Source organism: Brachypodium distachyon, chromosome 4 (genome assembly GCF_000005505.3).
Source record: "Brachypodium distachyon strain Bd21 chromosome 4, Brachypodium_distachyon_v3.0, whole genome shotgun sequence".
Taxonomy (NCBI): Eukaryota; Viridiplantae; Streptophyta; class Magnoliopsida; order Poales; family Poaceae; genus Brachypodium; species Brachypodium distachyon.
The window spans coordinates 39,007,310-39,027,891 of NC_016134.3; the positions used below are offsets into that span (position 1 = coordinate 39,007,310).

A 20,582-nucleotide genomic window follows, 5' to 3' on the forward strand; every position below is an offset into this window, starting at 1 on the left:
TCTAAAAAATCGATTGAGATTTAAGGTCTATTTCTTAAAAATCAGGCGCCTTAGAAACAGCCAGACCCTTGAAATATTCCAAAATTTCTCAAAAATATAAATATGGATGATACCTTTTTTTTGCTGGGGATATGGATGATACTATAAAAGAATATTTAGGCAGAGCCATTTCCTATCACGTGCTTGAAACTAAAATGGAGATATCATAAGAATGCTCTCGTTACTATTACTAGAAACACTAGTGCTTTGGGTGTTACTGTTAGCAAGATGAGATGAAACAGTTCAGACTTTCATCAAATCTGACTTGATTCAGCATGACTCCGAAATCAGGACAACGAGGTCAACTCCAATGAACCCTCAAAGAAGGCAATTGCACCCTGTACTTAACTATTTTTTCCAACGGAAGTACAACCAAATTTCAATCCTGGCCAGTCCTCACAAAAGGAAGCAGGATACAAGTAAATTCCGCGTGAGATGCTGTTAACTAACACATGCAGAACTATGCCCCTATACACTGCTCTAATTTCCGTGAAATATGAACATGTAATGGCAGCTTCACCGATTCCTGAGAGATGTTTCATGTAGATCCATCGAGAACTGGTCACTTCATGTTTGCAGAGCATTCATTAAGTATTGACCTCCGGAATCTCTAGGCCCTAGGTGTGCTTAACTCTTCACCTATTTTTCAGACAGAGCAATAGTCAATAGTCAATCCACACGAAATAATCATGCAAGGGCCAATCTAAATATGCGGAAAGGATTGAGATAAAGTGAGCCAATTGTGATGTTTTGCCTCTTTAGAAGGGAAAGCACCTTGCTATGATTGACGATAACAGGTTGGTGCCCAGTATTTTAACTACAAGGGGGGGTATGAATACTATGTCGTGAAAATGGCATTTCCAAATCAGGTTAGGATCTTTTGTAAATGTTCCAAAGAAAATCTCAGATTATATTTAGCACTATGGAAGGGGCCTAAGGCTTGCATTTTCTATAAATTTGCAAAATGTCAGAATCAAGTTCAATCATTTGTAATATAGAAAGAACATAAATATACTTACTGAATGCTTTACACTAAAATGAATAGAAATACCGGGCATTTGATATTTTAGTAACTCGGAAATGAAATTGAATTTAACCCTTAAATATTGCATGGATGTAGAACATATCCTTCCATAATACTACAAATTAATTCATTTTTCCTGAAACATTCACAACCAATTTTCACTTGATATTCCCCCTATTTACAATAAGGAAAAGAAACTAAGGATATGATCTCTTACTAGGATCATCGTCATCATCATCGTCATCGTCATCATGTTGAGAGGTAAAAATGGGAGTGAGATAATTCCTGTCCAATAAAGCAAAAGAGGAAGTGCTGCAAGACAAAAAAAAACTTGATTAGAAAGCTTCTGCTCTCTCGCAAGCAAGAAATATTAGAGAAGGTTATCAATACAATACGGAACACGAACAATTCAAATCACAAACTTGTGATGAAATTCTGTAAGCAATAACTCATGTGACGTTCTATCAGGTATAGATGACCATCATGTAGTAAACTATTTTCAAACTACTTCAGCCAGAAAGTATCGAAAGGTTGGCAGTTTGCACAACTTGGTACCCAATGAAACATAATTTCTTGAAGAAGGCGAGATAAACAAGCGGCACAGTCTCAAGAGCAGATGTTAATTAGTGCACCTTCTCCGGAGATCTCTGAGTTTCAGTTGGAATTTGCTTGGAGTAGATGTTCCTTCCTCATAAGCAGCATTATTCCCATCAAAATTCTCCTGCATTTCAGCAAACAAGCTGTTCATAAACATAAACTGCCAGTATTTTCTCAATAATAATCATAAACCGTCAGTAATTCTCAGGAGTCGATACAAGCCAGTGAAATATACAAGGGAGAATACAAGTAAAACACATTAGATGGTCCAGCTATAAGTGCCAAAATGGACCCAGCTGCACTTCCGAGACCACTATTTTATGGGAACAAATAGCAGGTATGCAAACATATTTCTTTTCAGTACTATTTAGTACAATGTCACAAGAAAATAACCAAATTGCTCTGTAAATGGCCATGTACCAAGAAACAGGATGATTGATTTCTTTTAAATAGGGACATTAACCCCAGCTTACTTTGGACGCCAGATGAGGCACTCGGGACCTGCTGCCCTTTTACACCCCTAAAATGGGTCAGCCTAGTGGGTGGCTTGCTCTCGTGCAAGACTCACTACATCAGTCCTTATGGTTGAATTTTATATACAAAGTTATTTGTGTTGCTCTTCAACACTGCAAAGGTACTTGCCTCGTAAGGGTGTCGATAACGATTACTATCACCGACAACTTGTAGGGCTTCAAGCATTGTTCCAGTTGAACCTCCTATCAGAAGTACCTGGAATGTTACAGTGAGAAGGTTAGTTAGTATGCTTTAGAAAAATCCTTAGAAACATTACCTCCAGCAACTTACAGTTAGCACAACAATAGATGTGGTAGCAGTGAAAATTGTCTCGCCGTGTCCTTCAGGAAGATCATGAACTGACTGAAGAGCAAGGGCAAAAGCCATAGCTCCTCTAAGTCCTGAACAGGAAGCCTCAAAATCTAGTAGCTCAAACTTGAACTTATTTATTTGACAAGCATCTATGATAGCAATACATACCACTATACCAGAGGGCCAGCTGATATTGCCTAGGTATTTGGGAATGAGGTGGTCGTGCCAAATTTAATATGTATGCACAAGAGAAGACATTTGCAGCCCTTCAAAACGAGCGGAGATGAGAAAACTAGCAAGGTGCCAAACAGACTAAACATGTTTGATAAATGAAATACATTCTCCAAACACTCAGCAACCAAGTTTGACAACACTTCACAAAACATCTGTATAAAGAAACAATATATAGACCGGTTCATCGAACGATACCTTGCAATTAATATGAAGACCTGCATTAGTTGAGGAAAGAAACACTATAAGGAAATAACAAAAATCACAACATATTACTGAAGTAGTGTTACTAGATGTTGGTGCATAGAGCTGCAAATTTTTGACCCTCAGTGTACCCTCTGACCCTCCTTAGTTCAACCAAATGAACTAAAATTTTAAAATAACACAATTTTTTGAAAAATTAGTTCATTTGTTTGTACTAAGGAGGGTCACAGGGTACCCTGAGGGTCAAAAATTTGCAGCTCTATTGGTGCAGAATCAATAGGAAGGATACAACTGAGAAAAATATGAATCCAATATGAGACCAGCTTTGGGGTTCCATTGCAATATCGAACCCCATGTATATGAATCTGTTTAGAAGAACAACCAACTTATTATATAAATTTGTTTAGTTATAGATGTTTCAGTTAGAAGTATGACTTACATGAAGGCTTCTGCTAGTGATGAAAGCAAATGGAAAAAATGAGCAGTAAAACGCTGAGAATCTTCTGATAAGTTATAGAATGTATATCTCTTCATCACCTAAAACAAAACTTGAACTTCATGTAAGCATCTTTGGCTGAGGGCATATAATCCCAGTAAATTAAACTTGGTTACTGATCTCGGATTTTGCATGTTAAAATCACAGTAGAAACTTACTCGCTCCGTTCCTAAGTACTTGCCGTGATTTTAGTGCAAATTTGCACCAAAACCACGACAAGTATTTAGGTTTGCACTAAAACCACGACAAGTATTTAGGAACGGAGGGAGTAGTAACTAAGTTTCCCTTTCAGAGTAAAGAAGAAAAAAAAATTACAAGGCAGGGTTCTCAAAATGAAACTTACAATCCCAGTAAAGAGAATAGAAACAATGCCAGATAGGCCAAGGCCTTCAGCTAACATGTACCTAATACAAACGACAGTTACTAATAGCAACCTAGAAATGGAACAGAAATTTGAAACAAATTTAAAAGTAGATAGGCTTACTACTTACGAGAAGTAAGGGAAAAGCACAAATAAGCAGCTCTCATGATTATGAAGGCTGGAAATGAAAATTATGAAATTTAGTTACTTGTATGCTAAACACTATTTTTGGAAAAATTAGATGTGCTAGATCTTACTTCTCAACGCCAAGTTCTGCATACTTGAAGAGGTTTGACAGAATTAAGGAGTTCACATCTGCATGGCTACTCTACACAATATACAAATGAGCACAAGAAAGATCTACCAGTGTGGTGTTCTATATTAAATGAAACATGGTTTATACTCTTAGAATACCATAATAATCTGGACTAGATAATTTGCATGCTACGAGTTTTTAACTTTCTCTTCTAGACCCATACAAATTAGAATCATTGTTCTAACCGATGATCTACAGAAATATCCTTATTCTGGACAGTTAAGGAAGTTCTACTTAACCAACGCAATCCTGGTTATGAATTGATATATTAGTTCTAAATAAGGAACATTGTTTTTCATTAAAAACAGACCATTCCAGGGTAAACTCAGGAAAAAAAATATGGCATTCATGCCGAGTTACACTCAGAAACAAGAGAAAACTGTCCAGAATCCTGCACTTGCAGACTGCTATGCTATACTTATAATACTGCCTAATAGTCTTATCTATATGCTGCTACAGTCGGGTTACCTATGGAAAGCATGATACTTACATGAATCACATTAACAAAGCAACAACAATATTCTAAAACAAATTGGTTCATATTAATTGAGCAAAAAACAAAGTAGAGGATATGAGAGCAGAAATAAGTCCAACACCAATTCCTGCACGACAAAAAGGTAGTTGAAATATCAAATGTGGAATGAAGATAAAAGTTTGTGTACAGTCATACGGAAAACCAAGAGAAAATAATCTGATTGAGGAAGCAAATACTAGTCTACTCGAATCTGTCCACATGAGCGGTTTTAAAGAACAAGATTGCATTACCTGATGACATTGAACCAACAAAGTTCTCAAGAAACCTCAAGATAACAAGCAAAAAATTCTGTCCAGAAGAATTTGTCCTCATAGATGCCATGGTCCTGAAGGAATAAGATATTTAAAACAGGATCATAAGAGAAAACAAATAAAGAAAATCTCAGGAAGGTATCATGACCTGTACAAGGATATGGCCACCTTAATTGTCACACCACAGGTGGATACCAAGCAATATGTGAGTATCAATAGAAAACATTCAAAAAACAGGTTTTAAGTAGTAAAAAGAATCACGCATACAGCATCATTTAGGACCGATTCTCCAAAAACAAGAGCATAGAGGTTCACATCCGTGCCAAGTTCCTGTAATTCATGAAGATTATGTACTTGTTTCTCTTAAGACAACAATAATTGAACTTGCACATGTTAGTATTATACTCCCTCCGATCCTAAATTCAATGAACTAAAACCACAACAAGAATTTAGGATCAGAGGGGTAGTAGATAACGGAATGGCAGAAACCTGAAATATAGACAACACCGTTACAGGATCTGTTGCTGACACAAGAGCACCAAACATCATACATTCAACCAGAGGCAACCTATAGATGATGTATATTAACCCACCAAGGTAGCTGCAATAAAGGCAATCTGCAATGTTAGATGTTTATTAATGGAGAAAATTGAAAAGAATATACGAAGAGGCAATAGGAAATGGTTTCTTACACCAGAAGACCTGTAACGATGGAAGCAATGAAGGTTCCCAGGATTGCGAAAGTTATGATAGCACCAAAATTTGAAAAGAATGGTTTCTACCAGAAATAAAATAAATTGACATGTTTAGGTGCGAGCCTGCAACTGATCGAACATGAGTGAACTATGGGCCTCAACAATTCAACACTTACTGGTGCTAAGTTGAATCCGGACTGAGTAAGGTGCAGTCAAGTAAAACATGTGAAATTTCAGAAGAAATAATTAAGAAACAAAATTGCCACAAGTAAAGGATATAATATAATTGGAGGAAGTAAAAAAAGAAGGAAGAAGTCCTCCCGAAAATTGAACCATCTCCTGAATAAACATAAGAAGTAAACAAGCATCAAAGGTTACAGAAAACCAACAATACTATGATAATTTACACTGGCGCCGTTTTCAAGCGGAACAAATTTAGAAAGAGATGTGACAATATATACCTAGTACTTTTCTGAGTGTTTGATATGTTAGCAAACGCTCCAACAACCATCCCTGGTATACAAATTATCAAATAATTACACAACAACCATATAACACTATAAACTATTCAATGTGCCTCTAGAAACTACTATAACGTTTCACCATTTTGTTTGAAGATACTCTAGGCATATGAATAGTTAAAGATTGAAGAAAAATTTCTAGCATATACTACTCCAGAAAGTAGGGAAATAGCACACGAAATGGGTAAGGGTTCGAAGGTCTATTATCAACTACCTGAATACATGTTTGTTAGTATTAGCAACTCTGTAACTGTAATACTTCCTCTGATCCATAATGCAAGTCGTTCTACCCTCCCAATGCACTTTTTCTCATGTTGCTCAAGAATTGAACCTTACCTCTAGTATTTGTTGAAATACTAAAGCTCCAACGACAATCATCCAGTGATCCAAATTAAACACAACAAAATACAACAATGACACGCCATTCATCTTGTATCTCTGTCTCTACTAGTATTAAAAGCACGAGACGTGGCGGATCCAAAAGATCTCAGCCATCCAACCAGCTAAATCTAACGGCCCACATAGTTTCAATGATATATGATGTACATCAAATTTTTATTACCCACATGTGCCACCGGTATACCCAACAGCTCTGACCCCATCAATTATGGAAACCCAATTAACTACAACTCAATCCCATTAGTTTCATCATTGTGATTAATTTGGAAAGCTTTCAATCAATTATGGAAACCCTTGATTAATTACAAATCAATCCCACTGATTTAAAATTATACTCTAATCATTTGAACAATTTCTCTCACCAATAAATTTTCATATATTCATAACACACGTACACGTTTATATGCCACTGCAATTTGGCGAATTTGAAAAATGCTACTGCAATTCCCATCTTTTGAAAAATGCCACTTCGATTCTGTAGATTTTCGAAAAAATGCCACTCCAATAATGGGTCGAAAGATGCCACCGCAGTGGCATCTTTCAAAGGATGAGAATTGCCATGGTGTTTTTCGAATTCGCCAAAATTGCAGCGGCATATATCAAATTACCCATTTATGTCCGTAATTTTTTTTAACCCATTTATCTAGTCCTCACAAAACAGAAAGTGACACCTGATTACCTAAATGACTCCTACAAAAGCACATCAGTCACAACCAATTGAACCAACACACACTCACTGCCAAAACTAAAAGTAAACACTGTTAGAAGCACACAGTAGGCAGTAGCCTGTGCCACGCATGCATTTTAATAATTTAATTTGTCCATCTGATACATGCACTCTAAGATCCAAATAGAAGACGTAATCGCAGGTTCTTGCAGCTGTTCCTCGCAGTCATGCGATCGCCGCTTGCTACTGAACACTGGCAGAAAGATTCATGTCGCGATGTCGCGTCATAAACAGCCCCAATTCCTGAACCAAACAACTCCGTCTCACCAACCAAATAGGCACGGGCTCAAGACCGCACAGCGATTCTGTATCCACGACGATCACGCAGAACCCTACAGCCTCCTGACTAAATCCCTAGCTAGTTGCCGGCATTTCGAACTTCAAACCTCTGAGGCTCGAGGGCGGAAGGATGGGTACGTACCGATTAGGAGGGAGGCGCTGGCCTCGGGAAGGTAGTAGAACTTGCGGCGGCGGAGGAGGTGGCCGAGCACGAACGAGAGCACCAGCATGGATATCTGCAGCAGGATCCCCACCCCCGCCGCCTGCTGCTCGTCCACCACCCCGCCCGCCCCTGGCCCCAGGCGTTGATGAGGCGCCGCCGCAGCGAATGCTCCTGTCGCCATTCTCCTCCTCCCGCGGCGTGCCCTCTCCCCGTCGTCTCCGACGCTTGGTCTGATACTCTGATTCGCTTCGCTTGGTCGGACGTTCGCTTCGGCTTCCTGTGCGTGATTCGTTCGTCTGATAATCGGGCGACGCTTTCGCCTCTGCTGCTGTTGTGTGTGCGAAGGAGTGGAAATGGACGGCTCTGGATGTGTCTGCCAGTCGATCCGACGGGTCGGATAGTCCACGGGGCATTAGCTCGGTGGGCCCGGGGCATCGGCTGCGGGCCCTCGCAGACTGGGGGGCATTTTATTTTTGAACGGGCAGACTAGGTTCTTTTTGAAATGGCCAAAGAATACCTCCACCAATTTTCCCGGTTAAGCAGCGTCCAGCCAACCGGAGAAGCCCAGCCGCGAGGCTCAGGCGCGTCAAATGACCAGCGATTGCCCGAAAAAGTCGATTGGCTGAGTGGTGAGGAGCTGAGACCTGAGAGGGTTGGGACTTAGCTCCATTTTGTTGTCTCTGATTGGAGTATTCAACTTGCGAATGATTGCACTATTCAACTTGCGAATGATGCAGGGCAAGCTCTATCCTCAGGTAAGATGTACAAAGGGGGAAGAGATGCAACAATGAGGCAAGTGGAGATGACGTTGGTGAGGTTGCTAGGACCAAACTTAGACACTGAAGTTGAACAAGGGTGTTCAACTGAGGTATAATGTACACCAGTTCAAATGAGCAGTGGCGATAGAAGGCAATACACAACATGGAACAGGAATTCTTAGCATCATCACCTGGACGTAATATGAATTCAGTAACATCTGAGTTTTCATAGTTGCTCCTAATTGGCAGGAGTTACATCTGCGCAACAGTACATAGCAAATCTTAAATCTTAACAAGATCATCACCCAGTAACCCTCAGAAGAAAGCGTTGTGGTAGAAAATAGAAAAATTAAAATGGAACACGAGAAAAGATGTGTATATCAGTATATGTATAGAAATATATCATAATACATTCCCAGGAATATTCTAAAGGCACGGCAGACTTAGGAGACATGGAGCAAACAACAACTATGTTAGTTTTTTCGCCAAACACCCCCCCCCCCCCCCACTCCCACCCCCACCCCCACGAACTATGTTAGAGTTGTGATTTAGGAGGCTTCAACCTTTCAAGAGGAGTAAACGACAAATGTTTTAGGACAGTGAAGAAACCTAGACTCCGGACTTCCTGTTTGTACATATCTTATACGGTGGCAGTAGTGGATATCCTATGTGTTTACTTGGAAATCCAGCAGTCACAATGTGCTGAACACAGGTAATGTCAAGATTGCCTAGTTGCACGCTACCATCCACACCTCTCTTGTCAGGATTCCAGTGACAAGAATACCTAGTTACACACTACCATTCACATCTCTCATGTCAGGATCCCAAACAGGTCTTCAACGCTTCAGATAGTACTCCGCTAATGTTCGCACTAAATTACAATCTGAGAATGATTATTGTGATTACATCCCTCACTGGATGCGATGACAACAATAATAGCACCGAGGCAGTCTCTAAAGTTCATTTTTTATATATAACTAGCCTTGCTGAAGCTAATCTATGCGAAGTGTTATATGTCCCCTTCTAAACATTCTTTGCTCCCATCACCATGATTTGTCCTACTTTGGTATGACCAAGGTTTGACACGGCTGAGTCCAATAATACTAAGCACTAGCACATGCCTATATATAAATCCATATGCTAGGGCCCTAACATGAACTGCTCAAACCATATGCTGTTTCTGTGTAGAGAAGAAGAACATAGCCTTATGCTATTTCATTTTATCACCTGAGAGACTGGCAGAAATGGGCTCAAAGAGCTGCAGCTGTTGCTATGTCAAAGCAGTTTTCAGCAGAATGAAGCCCAGATGCCTTGAAGGGAAGAAGCGGAGCAACGAGACCAACACAGTCAAGGCACAAGTAAGGCAAGACACTCTTCAAGACATTTTGTACTCTCAACAGAGCTTCGAGGCAGAGGAAACAGGGGTACCATCACCTCGGAGGCCCTCTCCGAAGGTCCGCCCACTTAACCTGGATTACTCTTATGAGAATAACTCCCCCAACGTCCAGGATAGCTTGTCCACTGATAGAATATCTCTGAGAAGCCAAAACAGCATAACCAGGAGAGTCAGCTTCAGATTTCCTGATGAATCCGACATATTCATCATTCCCGCACGCAAAGATCCTGACGCTTACTCCACTGATGATGAATCTGCAGAAAGTGTAAGTGAAGAAGGCATTGGTGCAAAGAGAACTGGTTGTGCTATTACCACATACTAGTAGCCTTGCTGTCTCGTGCAACATCAAAACTAGCAGGCTGGAAGAGAAGGGGCCCACAGAGAATAAACTCACCTCCCGAGCTATGTTTTTAGAGAACTTATGGAGTCATGTTAGTACAATAATAGAAATATGTACGTGCATAGATGGTTTATTAAAGAATATTAAATATGCCATATTAGCTTTATATATTTCATGCAGGAGTATAAGTACTTTTGTGTAGTTGCCCTCCAGTTTTTTCTAAGCATTGTATTTTCCCACCTCGCTATTCTGCAAACTGGAGAATATCTAAGAAAAGGTTCTGTAATGTACAGAATCTCCTACATGTGTGCAAGCAGAAAGTTCTTCTCCCACTAAAAGATTCATTAAGCTGTACAGAGTTTATTTTTCTAACACTAAGGACAAAAGATAGAGAAATACATATATGGCCGCATAAAACAGCCATATATATGACATTTCTTAACCAAAATGGCAGTTCCTAATGTGAACAGGCATTCAGTGGATCAGGAGGAGAAACACCAGGTCTTCTGCTTCTGCACACTTAACTATATTCAGATTTGAAGCCTTCTGTCAAAGCAACAACCTTTGAAAGTAACTTTGGTTGTATCCTGGAAACAGCTTGTCGTATATCCTACAAAATAATCATTTTCATCAGATAAATTGGGAGTTGACTAGTGACAACGGTTTGATAGTTCATTGGTTCATACCTCAAGACTATATCGATTTGAGAAATGGGTGAGTATGACTGTCTCGTTTCTAAACCATTGGGAATGCTCCATTATCTAGGCACCACAAAATGGGTATAGGTTAGTGCCAGATAGTGCATTATGTACAACTTTTTTTTCCATATGACCTTATGGCCAGGTTCCACTATCGAGAGATAACAGAACAAAACCCAGGTTCCAACCAGAGTTCGTCAACACATTATATAGAAAGCTCATTACGATCATTAAGGTCATCAGAGTTTGTCCTAGAGCTCATTATGATGGCTAGGGAGTGTCAGTATGGGAACCATTACCTCAGATAGATGCATGTGGCCATGCTCTCGAGCATGATCAACATCAACTTGATCATCTAGGAAGGTCGCCTGACAAAATGTCAAAAGATGTTGATACCAACTACCAAATGATAGAACTATAAAACAATTGGAGGGATTCAGTAAAAAAAAAACAATTGGAGGGAGTTCACATTGCTTTTGGCATGTTTGAAATTTGAAGTATACTCTGATGAACAAACTAACATAAGTTAATTTCTTATCTATAACAAATGAATGGGATACATGTGATTTTATGTAAGCAACAGTACCATGTTAGCTACAAAACTCAATTTCTTACATCCATTGATATGTGAAGACCACCATCCGATTATACTATTAATATGTGTTCATCTATTCACTTCTGCAACCCAGTGTCATGCTGCATGACGAATTACAACCCTAAATATGGCAACTTTCTAACATTCTTTTTTTTTTGCTTTCTATTTCAGCTAATAATATACATACAGCGGGAACATTCAATGCAAAGCTGCCTTCAGGAAAGGAAGAAACACTGGAACGCTAAAGCCAATACCTCAGTTATAAGAACCTTTGCTCTCAGGGCATCCGCATTTCGTGGGTCAAGAATAAAATCAGACTTTGTATCTCCAGTAAAGGCAACTTCTGGGTACAATATGGTATCCGTAATCTAATATAAAAGAGTACAGTCAATTACAACACAAGAAACATTTCCGATTGAGAGTACAACTATAGTTCACCTCAGAGCCTGATTGCTTCAGTTTCACTATTTGAGTTCCCTTCAAGTGAGCATATTGTTTTTTCAACTTCCTTCGAACAGAGTATATGACATAACCCTTTTACGATATTCACAAGGAAAAATATGGGGTAATAATCATTAAATTATGTTCGAGAACTGTATGTCAAGTAACTCTATTTTTTCAATCAATTTAAGGAGCAGTACCTGGCTGGGTACAGTATGGTGAGTCTGAAATGGTCTGGCAACAAGGTCATTGCGTAGTTCATATGTCTCTCCTGATAGAAATTTTGCGTTATAAGAAGTAAACGGGGAGAAAACACAAGACAGTGAAAAATCTCCATACCCAAATCAAGTGCGACTAATTCAACTTCCAGCTCAATTCGACTCATTCTACGGTGGATCTGAAGCAGTTCCTCAACATCATCCTTTATGCATGGTGGTACAAATACAGTTGGAGGCTTTAAGTTGTAGAGGCCACGGGTTGCTATATACATTGGAAGACCACCCTGAACAATTACCAGTTTACCACATCATAACTGTTTTGTTAGTGATATTTTTCAAGTACAAGTGGATGTGGACACATGAATAAATTGCAACTATTTTGTTGACAAAGAGATATATAAGGTGTTATAATGTTGCAGCAGTAAAGACAGCACTAGCACTAAAGCATATGTGAGTTGAACACTGAAAAATCAAACAACGGACACCTGATTGTACATTCCAGCAGAGGATGGCATAATTAAAATGCTATTTATTACTAACCACCTAACCTTCCAAAATGAAAGTGGTAGAGTAAGATGCCTAGATGAGATTATCTAAACAGTTTAAGCAGACTAACTTAGGGTAACTTAATCCCCAACCATTGGTGATGGAAATCTTATCCCTCACAACTGCATCTCACTCCACAAATTAACTTGTCATTACCAATGACTACCGGATGAATACATCATTAAACAAACGGTTCACAGAAGACAATTCTGCAATAAAAAAAAGATGAACTGCACAAAATGAAGCATGAAACGTCTGGCATTGCTAACTAATGCACTGCAAGCAACACCTCTCCCCGTGTAAGGTGCAAGCTCTGAAACACTATCCTCAGTTCCTTACAAGGTCTTCTCCATACAAAATTTAAGAGCTCTACCTCGCAATGGTGCATCCAAGCTTAGGTACAGACGTATATGCAAACCAATTAACCAAGCAGAACAGAGACGAGACAAATCAGAAAAGGGTTCCCGTGCTCACGATGTGGTCGAGGTGGGCGTGGGTGATGAAGAGGTAGTCCTGGCGAACGGCGAAGAGCGGCCCGCGGCCGATGTCGAAGGCGACGTTCAGGGACGGCACAGTGATGCAGGTCTCATGCCCACCCACCGAAATCCCCTCGATGGCGTATCCTTCCACCTCCACGCCCTTGCGCTGCACCTGGGCGCGCGCCCGGCGGTACTCCTCCTCGTCCGTAAGCGCGCGGTCGAGCACCGACAGCAACCCTCTCCCGCCGCCCCCACCGGCGCCGGGGCCAGAGACGGTGGGCGCACCCGCCTTCTTTGAGGCGAGCGTTTGGAAGCGGGAGGCGGGGCCGGAGGAGGGGGAGAGGAGGCCCCGGGTGAGACGGAGAGGGGGGAGGGAGAAGAGGGAGATGGTCGCCATTTCGGTGTTTGGCCTGGGCTGGAACCGGAGGCGAACGGGTGGCGACGGCGCGGGGGGTTTGGGGTTTTTGCTGTGCTTTCGGCTCGAGGATAACGAGATGCTTTCGTGCCGGAGCCCCCGCCTTGTTGCGATATTACTTTTTCCACGGCGCATGCAGTGACTACTGAAGTAGGAGTACTGGGTGATGACTATCGAACCTGAAGTGGAGTACTGGGTGATGACTATCGAACCTGAAGTGGAGTACTGAGTTTTTTTTAAGAAGGGAAATTTATTCCATTAGCAGCAGATTACATGTCGGAGCCTGTAGATAACAGAACTCTGAAAATTACAAAGTTGTCTTAAAGGACAGCCAGCAGACCTGTGAAGGTTATTGGTACAAGACATGATATTATGTCTATTCTTAGCTGCACTAGTAATCTGATGAGCAAGAGTGTTGTTATCTCTAGGAGTGTAGATCATTTGAGAATTCAGCCTAGAGTGGATAGTTATAATTTGAGTAAGGTAAACTCTAATGGACCAATGCCCTGGATAGTTGACAATGTTTTTTTGTTGGCATGCAATTGCTAGAGCTTGGTTGTCAGTCATTTGCTTAGCTTCCTGCTGATTGAGATACGAGATGAGATCTGCAGCAAGGAGGCATCCCAAAGCTTCTGCTTGCAAAGCTGAATTCACTGGAATAGAGGTAGGTTGTATCTGGGCAATCCACCTGCATTGAGGATCAAGGGATTCAATGAAAACTCCAAGGCCTGCAATTGAAGCTTCACTCCCATCAACAGGTTTCTTCCAAGCCGCGTCAGAGTAGATGTTAAACCCTTGTAAAAAAGAAATTTGGGAAGTGAAAATGGGGGTAGAAGGAGAGATCAATTGATTTTGCTCCCTGTCTGAACATGCAGAAGTCTCCAATTCCCACCCTACAATTAAACTTTTAGTATTTTGACAAATTTGCAGAGGGGAGGAGACCTTTCTATTGAAAAGGTAGTTAGTCCTTTGGTGGAGTACTGAGTGAGTGATGACTATCGAACTTGGGAATTTCGATACTTCCTTCCTATTTCGTCGGAGATTTTTAAATACTTCCTCTGTTTTTTACCGAGTTCATGGCCTGACGAAGTAGGACTCGTTCTAACATCAAGTGTCCTCAAATAAGTGTACGATCGTCAGAGATCTTTGACTAACTTTATTGGGGAAAAAAGGTACTCTCTATCCATATTAATTTGTCCATATTTGTCCAAATATGGATGAATCTATGCCTAGAAAGCGTCTAGATACATGTAATATTTCGACAATTAATATGGATCGAATGGAGTAGCAATATATATAACATCAAAGCAATATAATATGAAACTATATTCAAGATGGATCCAGTGATACTAAATTGGTGTCGTAAATGTTGTTTATTCTTCTCAGAAGTGGTCAAATTTTAAAATATTTGACTTAGACAAGAACTAAAAGTACACTTATTTGAGAACGAGGGAGTATTTAGAAGCAATTTGTTGTACTCCTATTTTTCTACACTTACTTTTCCATCTTGATATACTCAAACAGCTGCTGTGTTTGTTTGTTAAAAGAAGGTATATGGCTGTTCATCCGGAAGAACCGCTGCATCGAAAATTCACAACCATCTAGTCTTTTCCTCTGTTAAAATACGCCAGAGATTTTTAAATACTTCCTCTGTTTTTGAACTGCACATTATCATCTAGTCTTTTCCTCCATCCTCAAATAACTGTATTTGTAGTCCTTCTTCTAACATCAAGTGTCCTCAAATAAGTGTGCAATCGTCAGAGATTTTTGACTAACTTTATTGGAAAAAAAGTACTCCCTCTGATCCATATTAATTTGTCTCAAATTTGTCCAAATATGGATGTATTTATGCCTATAAACCATCTAGATACATGTAATATTTCGAAAATTAATATGGATCGAAGAGAGTAGCTATATATATAGCATCAAAGCAATATAATATGAAACTATATTCAAAATGGATCTAGTGATACTAAATTGGTGTCGTAAATGTTTCTTTTTTTTCTCAGAAGTGATCAAATTTTAAAATATCTGACTTAGGACAAGAACTAAAAGTACACTTATTTGAGAACAAGGGAGTATTTAGGAGCAATTTGTTGTACTCCTATTTTTGTACACTTACTTTTCCATCTTGATATACTCAAACAGCTGCTGTGTTTGTTTGTTAAAAGAAGGTATATGGATGTTCATCCGGAAGAACCGCTGCATCGAAAATTCACAACCATCCACTAGCTATACAGCATAAACCTAATGGTACAGCAAATTCAGACTAGTTATCACCTATCTAGATACATGGAAATATATTTACAAGTTACAACAGTGGTTATTTACAATATACAATAAAGTGAAATAAAGGTACTAAGTACCTTAACTACTTATACTACTTGCTTCATGGTGATTGCCATCATGCATGATTGCCATGTCTGCGCTGACTTGTTCATAAACCTGCTTTATTCCAGGCTTCTTCATTGTTTCGATGAAGGCAACATCAGAGCTAACAATTATTCTTGAGTGAGAAATGAGGATATATGCATCACTGATGATGAAGCCCTTGATGATAGGCAATGGGAAGCCTTGTTCGAGATACGAATTCACATAGGGTACAAACAGACTTTTCAGGAAGATCCGCATCACACTCTAAAAAATGTAAATAATTAGCATCAGATTAGACATCCAGAAGGAAAGAAATAATCAAATATATATGCAGGTGCAGCTCCCATAGTATCCTTTAAAAGTGTATCTTCTGAGGTCAGATCTAAAACCCTCACAAAGGCATTCCCTATTTAATCGCAAAAAAGTAGTACGTTACTTCCATTGGTTAGCATTGGATATCTTCCTAAATGTAAGGTGGCAATTTCCCAGCTCATCTTTTTGCTGGCATTTAGATTGTGACCTCTTGTGCTCAATTTTGCTATGAGGTGCATTTGCATGCAATTGAAGGCCCTGCCACTAGGAGACAGAAAAAAATTCTGAAAATCCCATATAATAGAGACTAATATAGTGACCAGATTACCTGCACTATACCAGTATGGAGTTTGCCAATGTCACTCCACTTCAAGGTGAACGAAAAATAATCTAATCCAACCCTTCCAGCAAGATTATTCCCAGAAACACTTGCACCTCCAGAAACATCAACTGACTGCAGAAGCAAAATGCAATAACTATAAAGATCAGAGATTGAAGAAGAACATGTGTTTTCATAGAGATTCAAAGTTAACGAGATATCGCTTGTAACTTAATGCATGAAATGTTGAGCATATCAAAAAAATGACATACTTAATATAGTTTTCATTTCTTGAGGTTTACAATAAGTGAGAGCTCAAATATTAAGAGCCTGAAGCATCACAATGTATCTATCAGATGGTGCGAACTCATTGCCATTTCATCTCAAAGATTACTTTTCTAAGAATTGAATAACTAGCAAGGAAGCACACATAATCAGTGAAGCTCACCAGTGATATGCATGCAACTGGAACTATATCACCAATAGCCAAAATGTTAACTGTGACGTCTAAGTCAACTGTGGCATCAATTCTACCCACATTAATCTTCACAGAGGGAGGTGATATAGCAGAAATGTTCAGCACCATATTCTTGTCTGGATATTTACGATACAACCTGGGTATCAAAAACCTCCAGCTAGCAGTGTTCAAAAGAAACTGATCAGGAACCTTGTCCACCATATGCTGTAGTAAACCAGCCTGAATGATCAATGCATCGTGTCAATCAGAACAAACTAGTTAGAAGTACAGTTGAAACATGGAAACCATCCACGTTCCAGTTAGCAGCACTACCTGGACATAGTCAATAAACATATTCTTCTTTAAAAACAACAAGTTTGTTTCCCTCCACATTATACCTAGTGAACTATAGCATACCTTGAAGTAGAGAGCGGAAATAGAGTTGAAAACATCTTCATCCAATGAAAGCCAAAGCATTCTTGAACAGCCGCCAAGAGGCGTTGCAAATTTGATATCACCAGAATGCATATAACTCCGGACGGCAGTTTTACCGGATGGAATAAACAGCCCATCTATGTCAAATTCAACAGAGGAACTTTTGAAGAGCGGATCATTAACAAATGTCACGTTCATAGCAGCGACTTCATCAACATAAATTTCCTTTGGGAGTTTTTCCAGGAACAAGTCGAGCTTTGATGCGCCCTCCATTATTTTATTTGTAATTGCATTTTCTACTGATGATCTGATATGATTGCTAAAAGCATCTATGAACCTACAGACAGTAAGAGGGCACATCAATTTATGTGGGTTAAATATCATGTGCTCACCAAACTTCTTTTAGCAAGAAAACACCAAACTAACTTCAAACACATATCGTAGTATTCAGATACAGGTTTTTATCCATAAGCTATGATTTCCTGTCATGACCAGAATTAAACCTAAATTTTTCGTGTGATTTTTTAAATGAAGAATCAATTTGTAGCTGATATAGGTAAATTAAATTAACCGAGCCTAGTCAAACAAATTGACAAAGTTTTTTTTTTGCATATACAAAATTGTGAACCACATACCCTTGATAAAACCAAGATGATCCTCCATTCAGCGTTATGTCCAAGTCCTTCATATAACAGCCACACTCAATAACAAACAGTTTGAGAGATCCCTTTTCATTCTTCATCCCCATGGAAACCCCAACATCCATTCCTTCAACCTTAGTTAAAAGGATTCATGAATATACCTTGTACCTTCGTGCATATACATGTCAAGGGTGTCTACTACTAAAAAGTAAACAAGTAAAACATGTGTACCTATAACATATGCAAGCCCTGAACTGGATAAAACAAATGTAGACGGATAGTAAGGTTAGATAAGGTGCTACGAATACTTCTAAGCAAATGAAAAACTTACATCTGTTTGCTTGCTTTCATCTATCTAGGTATTAGGCTTTAGCAAGACCTAGTTGTAATTATTATTTTCTTTCGAAAAAGAGGATAACCCAAGACCTAGTTCTAATGGATTATTTTCTTTCGAAAAGGAGGATAACCCAAGACCTAGTTCTAATGGATTATACGACCTAGACACTAGATCTAGTTAATAAACCTCATCAAGCTAAACTGATGCAGACGTGACCTTACTGATCCTGGAGGCTGTGTGTAAAAGTTCATTAAAATCATCTTCAGTTGAGGTTTAAGACAAAGACAACCATGTTGGTACTAATAGGTAGCCAAGATATCTATAGCCTCGACTGAAGCTTACATAAAACAATCAAGATATCATAATTCAATAAGACAATTGTACTGGAGATTGAAGAATATGCACATAGGCAATCAGTCCATTGGTCAGCTCTACGGTTTTGCCTTTGCTTGAGGTACCCATCTACTTACATAACAGAGGAAACTTCCTTCTCCACAATGTATATACATCTCGTAAAACTGATAAGTATTGAGTTAGTTCTCAGTTAACTAATTTTACTTCTTATTTTTCCATGAGAATGCAATTAACTTTACTTCTGAGCATTAACATTCAATGATGCTTCGTTGGCAACCATTTTTGGATTTGATTACAACAGAGCCACCTATTAGCTAGACACCTCTATCAGGAAGTAAAAAACCAATGTAATGGATGAAGATTCCCGGTTATACCTGAATCGAAGCATTCCCACTGTCAGAGATCGTAACGACCCAGGAGCTGTAGGAGTAACTCCACTCCATGGTGAGGTTAACGCCAGAAAACGTCGCAGACACCACCACCCCCGTATCCCCGGCGGCGACGGTGGAGTTGGCGACGGACACGCCTTCGAGCACGATGCCGGAGGCGACCATGCTGACGGTGCCAATTACCGGGATGCTCACGGACCGCTCGATGTCGGGGACGCTCAGGTGCTCCAGGGTCTCGGCGGCTTGGGACACGAGCAGGTCCTTCGCGAAGTCAAGGCCGGACTGGGAGACGACGGCGGAGATGTGCGGCGAGGCAGCGGCGGGGCAGGTAGTGGAGAACATGAGGACGCCAAGGAGGAAGAGGAGGAGGAGGAGGAGGAGAGGGTTGCCCATGGCGGCGAGGGTTTGGCGTCGTCGTTGGGGCGGTGGAAGTGGACGGCATCAAGCCATCAAGGAGAAGAAGACATGCGCGGCGGAGGGGAGCTTGTGAGCTCGAGACGGGTTTGACCGGCCGTCTTCTCCGGAAGTGATGATGCTTTAGCCAAGGTTGACGTGGCGGAAACGTGGCGATTGGCGAGGTTGGAAGACATTGAACGCCAGAGGAAGCCGTGATTTACACGTTTCTGTCTGATTGTTTTGGCTGGTTTGGGAAATTAACATCTCTGAATCTGTACAATTATAAATGCGTGTGAAAATTATAAATTTTGTCGTGGTTTTGAACCAAAATCAGGACAAGAATTTAGGAACAGAGGATATGTTATGGAGTAAGGATGAATGAATATTCAAGATGGGAGACATTTTCTTCAAATATGCTAACCTTTTTCACTAATTGCTTAATAAAAATAGCAAGTTATCACAAAGTTAGAGAGACGGAAAAAAAGAAGAATGACGAGTTTGAGACACTGCCAAGAAACCATTGCTGATACTCACAATCGAAATATTAACTTAGCTGCGGGATAAAAACATGGACAATAGCTAGCAAAGATGAAGGCAACGAGAATGGAGGCTAGAGAAAGAAGAGAGGTTGCATCCTAAATGTGAGGACTTATGAAGGTTGCTCCTAGTTAGGTTCGTGTATTTTGCTGAGGACCTTTCTATCAAGCACAAAAATAAAATAAAAGCATAAAACTCGGGGAAATTTTTTTGTGACGACGATGGCGGTATCCAAGTTAATGTCTTGGAAATAAAGATAGTGTTTACCATGCATATTTTATGGTACATACGGAGGAAAAAAAAGATATAAGTGATATAAATTGGTCATATAGACTTGGCGATAATAATTGTGAACATCTTTTATAAATTTAAAGTATCTTTAACATCTTCACAGTTGAAAATGCGTGTATAATTGGCAAAAATATTTTTGTAGATTAGTCAAACATGTACTACCTCCGCCAACAATAGGAGGTGCATTGGTTT

General features: G+C 39.8%; 3 protein-coding genes across 5 annotated transcripts; all 3 read right to left on the bottom strand.

The window, feature by feature from the left end:
* Positions 1-340: 340 nt before the first annotated feature.
* On the bottom strand, positions 341-10,157 carry LOC100825959 (sodium/hydrogen exchanger 6). Of its 3 annotated transcripts, XM_003576618.4 has the most exons (23): positions 9,649-10,157; positions 7,643-8,679; positions 6,036-6,087; positions 5,854-5,913; positions 5,751-5,775; positions 5,572-5,657; positions 5,369-5,480; positions 5,147-5,209; positions 5,028-5,047; positions 4,859-4,953; positions 4,667-4,695; positions 4,035-4,066; positions 3,908-3,955; positions 3,760-3,820; positions 3,360-3,457; positions 3,210-3,285; positions 2,915-2,934; positions 2,654-2,751; positions 2,465-2,574; positions 2,303-2,389; positions 1,696-1,784; positions 1,281-1,375; positions 341-678 (listed from the first exon to the last, which is right to left on the bottom strand). In XM_003576618.4, exons 2-23 carry the CDS (start codon positions 7,842-7,844, stop codon positions 650-652), a joined length of 1,587 nt encoding a protein of 528 aa, XP_003576666.2. In that variant the 5' UTR covers positions 7,845-8,679; positions 9,649-10,157; the 3' UTR covers positions 341-649. The 3 variants fall into 3 exon arrangements, with proteins under 3 accessions (XP_003576666.2, XP_024319099.1, XP_014758291.1); XM_024463331.1 differs by lacking the exon at positions 7,643-8,679; XM_014902805.2 differs by lacking the exons at positions 3,210-3,285; positions 3,360-3,457.
* Positions 10,158-10,307: 150 nt separating this feature from the next.
* LOC100845341 (tRNase Z TRZ2, chloroplastic) lies at positions 10,308-13,629 on the bottom strand. The gene is made up of 8 exons (XM_003578263.4): positions 13,130-13,629; positions 12,231-12,393; positions 12,092-12,162; positions 11,889-11,984; positions 11,705-11,818; positions 11,155-11,223; positions 10,844-10,918; positions 10,308-10,767 (listed from the first exon to the last, which is right to left on the bottom strand). Exons 1-8 carry the CDS (start codon positions 13,529-13,531, stop codon positions 10,678-10,680), a joined length of 1,080 nt encoding a protein of 359 aa, XP_003578311.1. The 5' UTR covers positions 13,532-13,629; the 3' UTR covers positions 10,308-10,677.
* Positions 13,630-15,686: 2,057 nt separating this feature from the next.
* Positions 15,687-19,713, bottom strand: LOC100826584 (putative BPI/LBP family protein At1g04970). Its single transcript, XM_010239988.3, has 6 exons — positions 19,152-19,713; positions 18,081-18,220; positions 17,428-17,782; positions 17,002-17,250; positions 16,563-16,688; positions 15,687-16,186 (listed from the first exon to the last, which is right to left on the bottom strand). Exons 1-6 carry the CDS (start codon positions 19,557-19,559, stop codon positions 15,917-15,919), a joined length of 1,548 nt encoding a protein of 515 aa, XP_010238290.1. The 5' UTR covers positions 19,560-19,713; the 3' UTR covers positions 15,687-15,916.
* Positions 19,714-20,582: the final 869 nt, after the last annotated feature.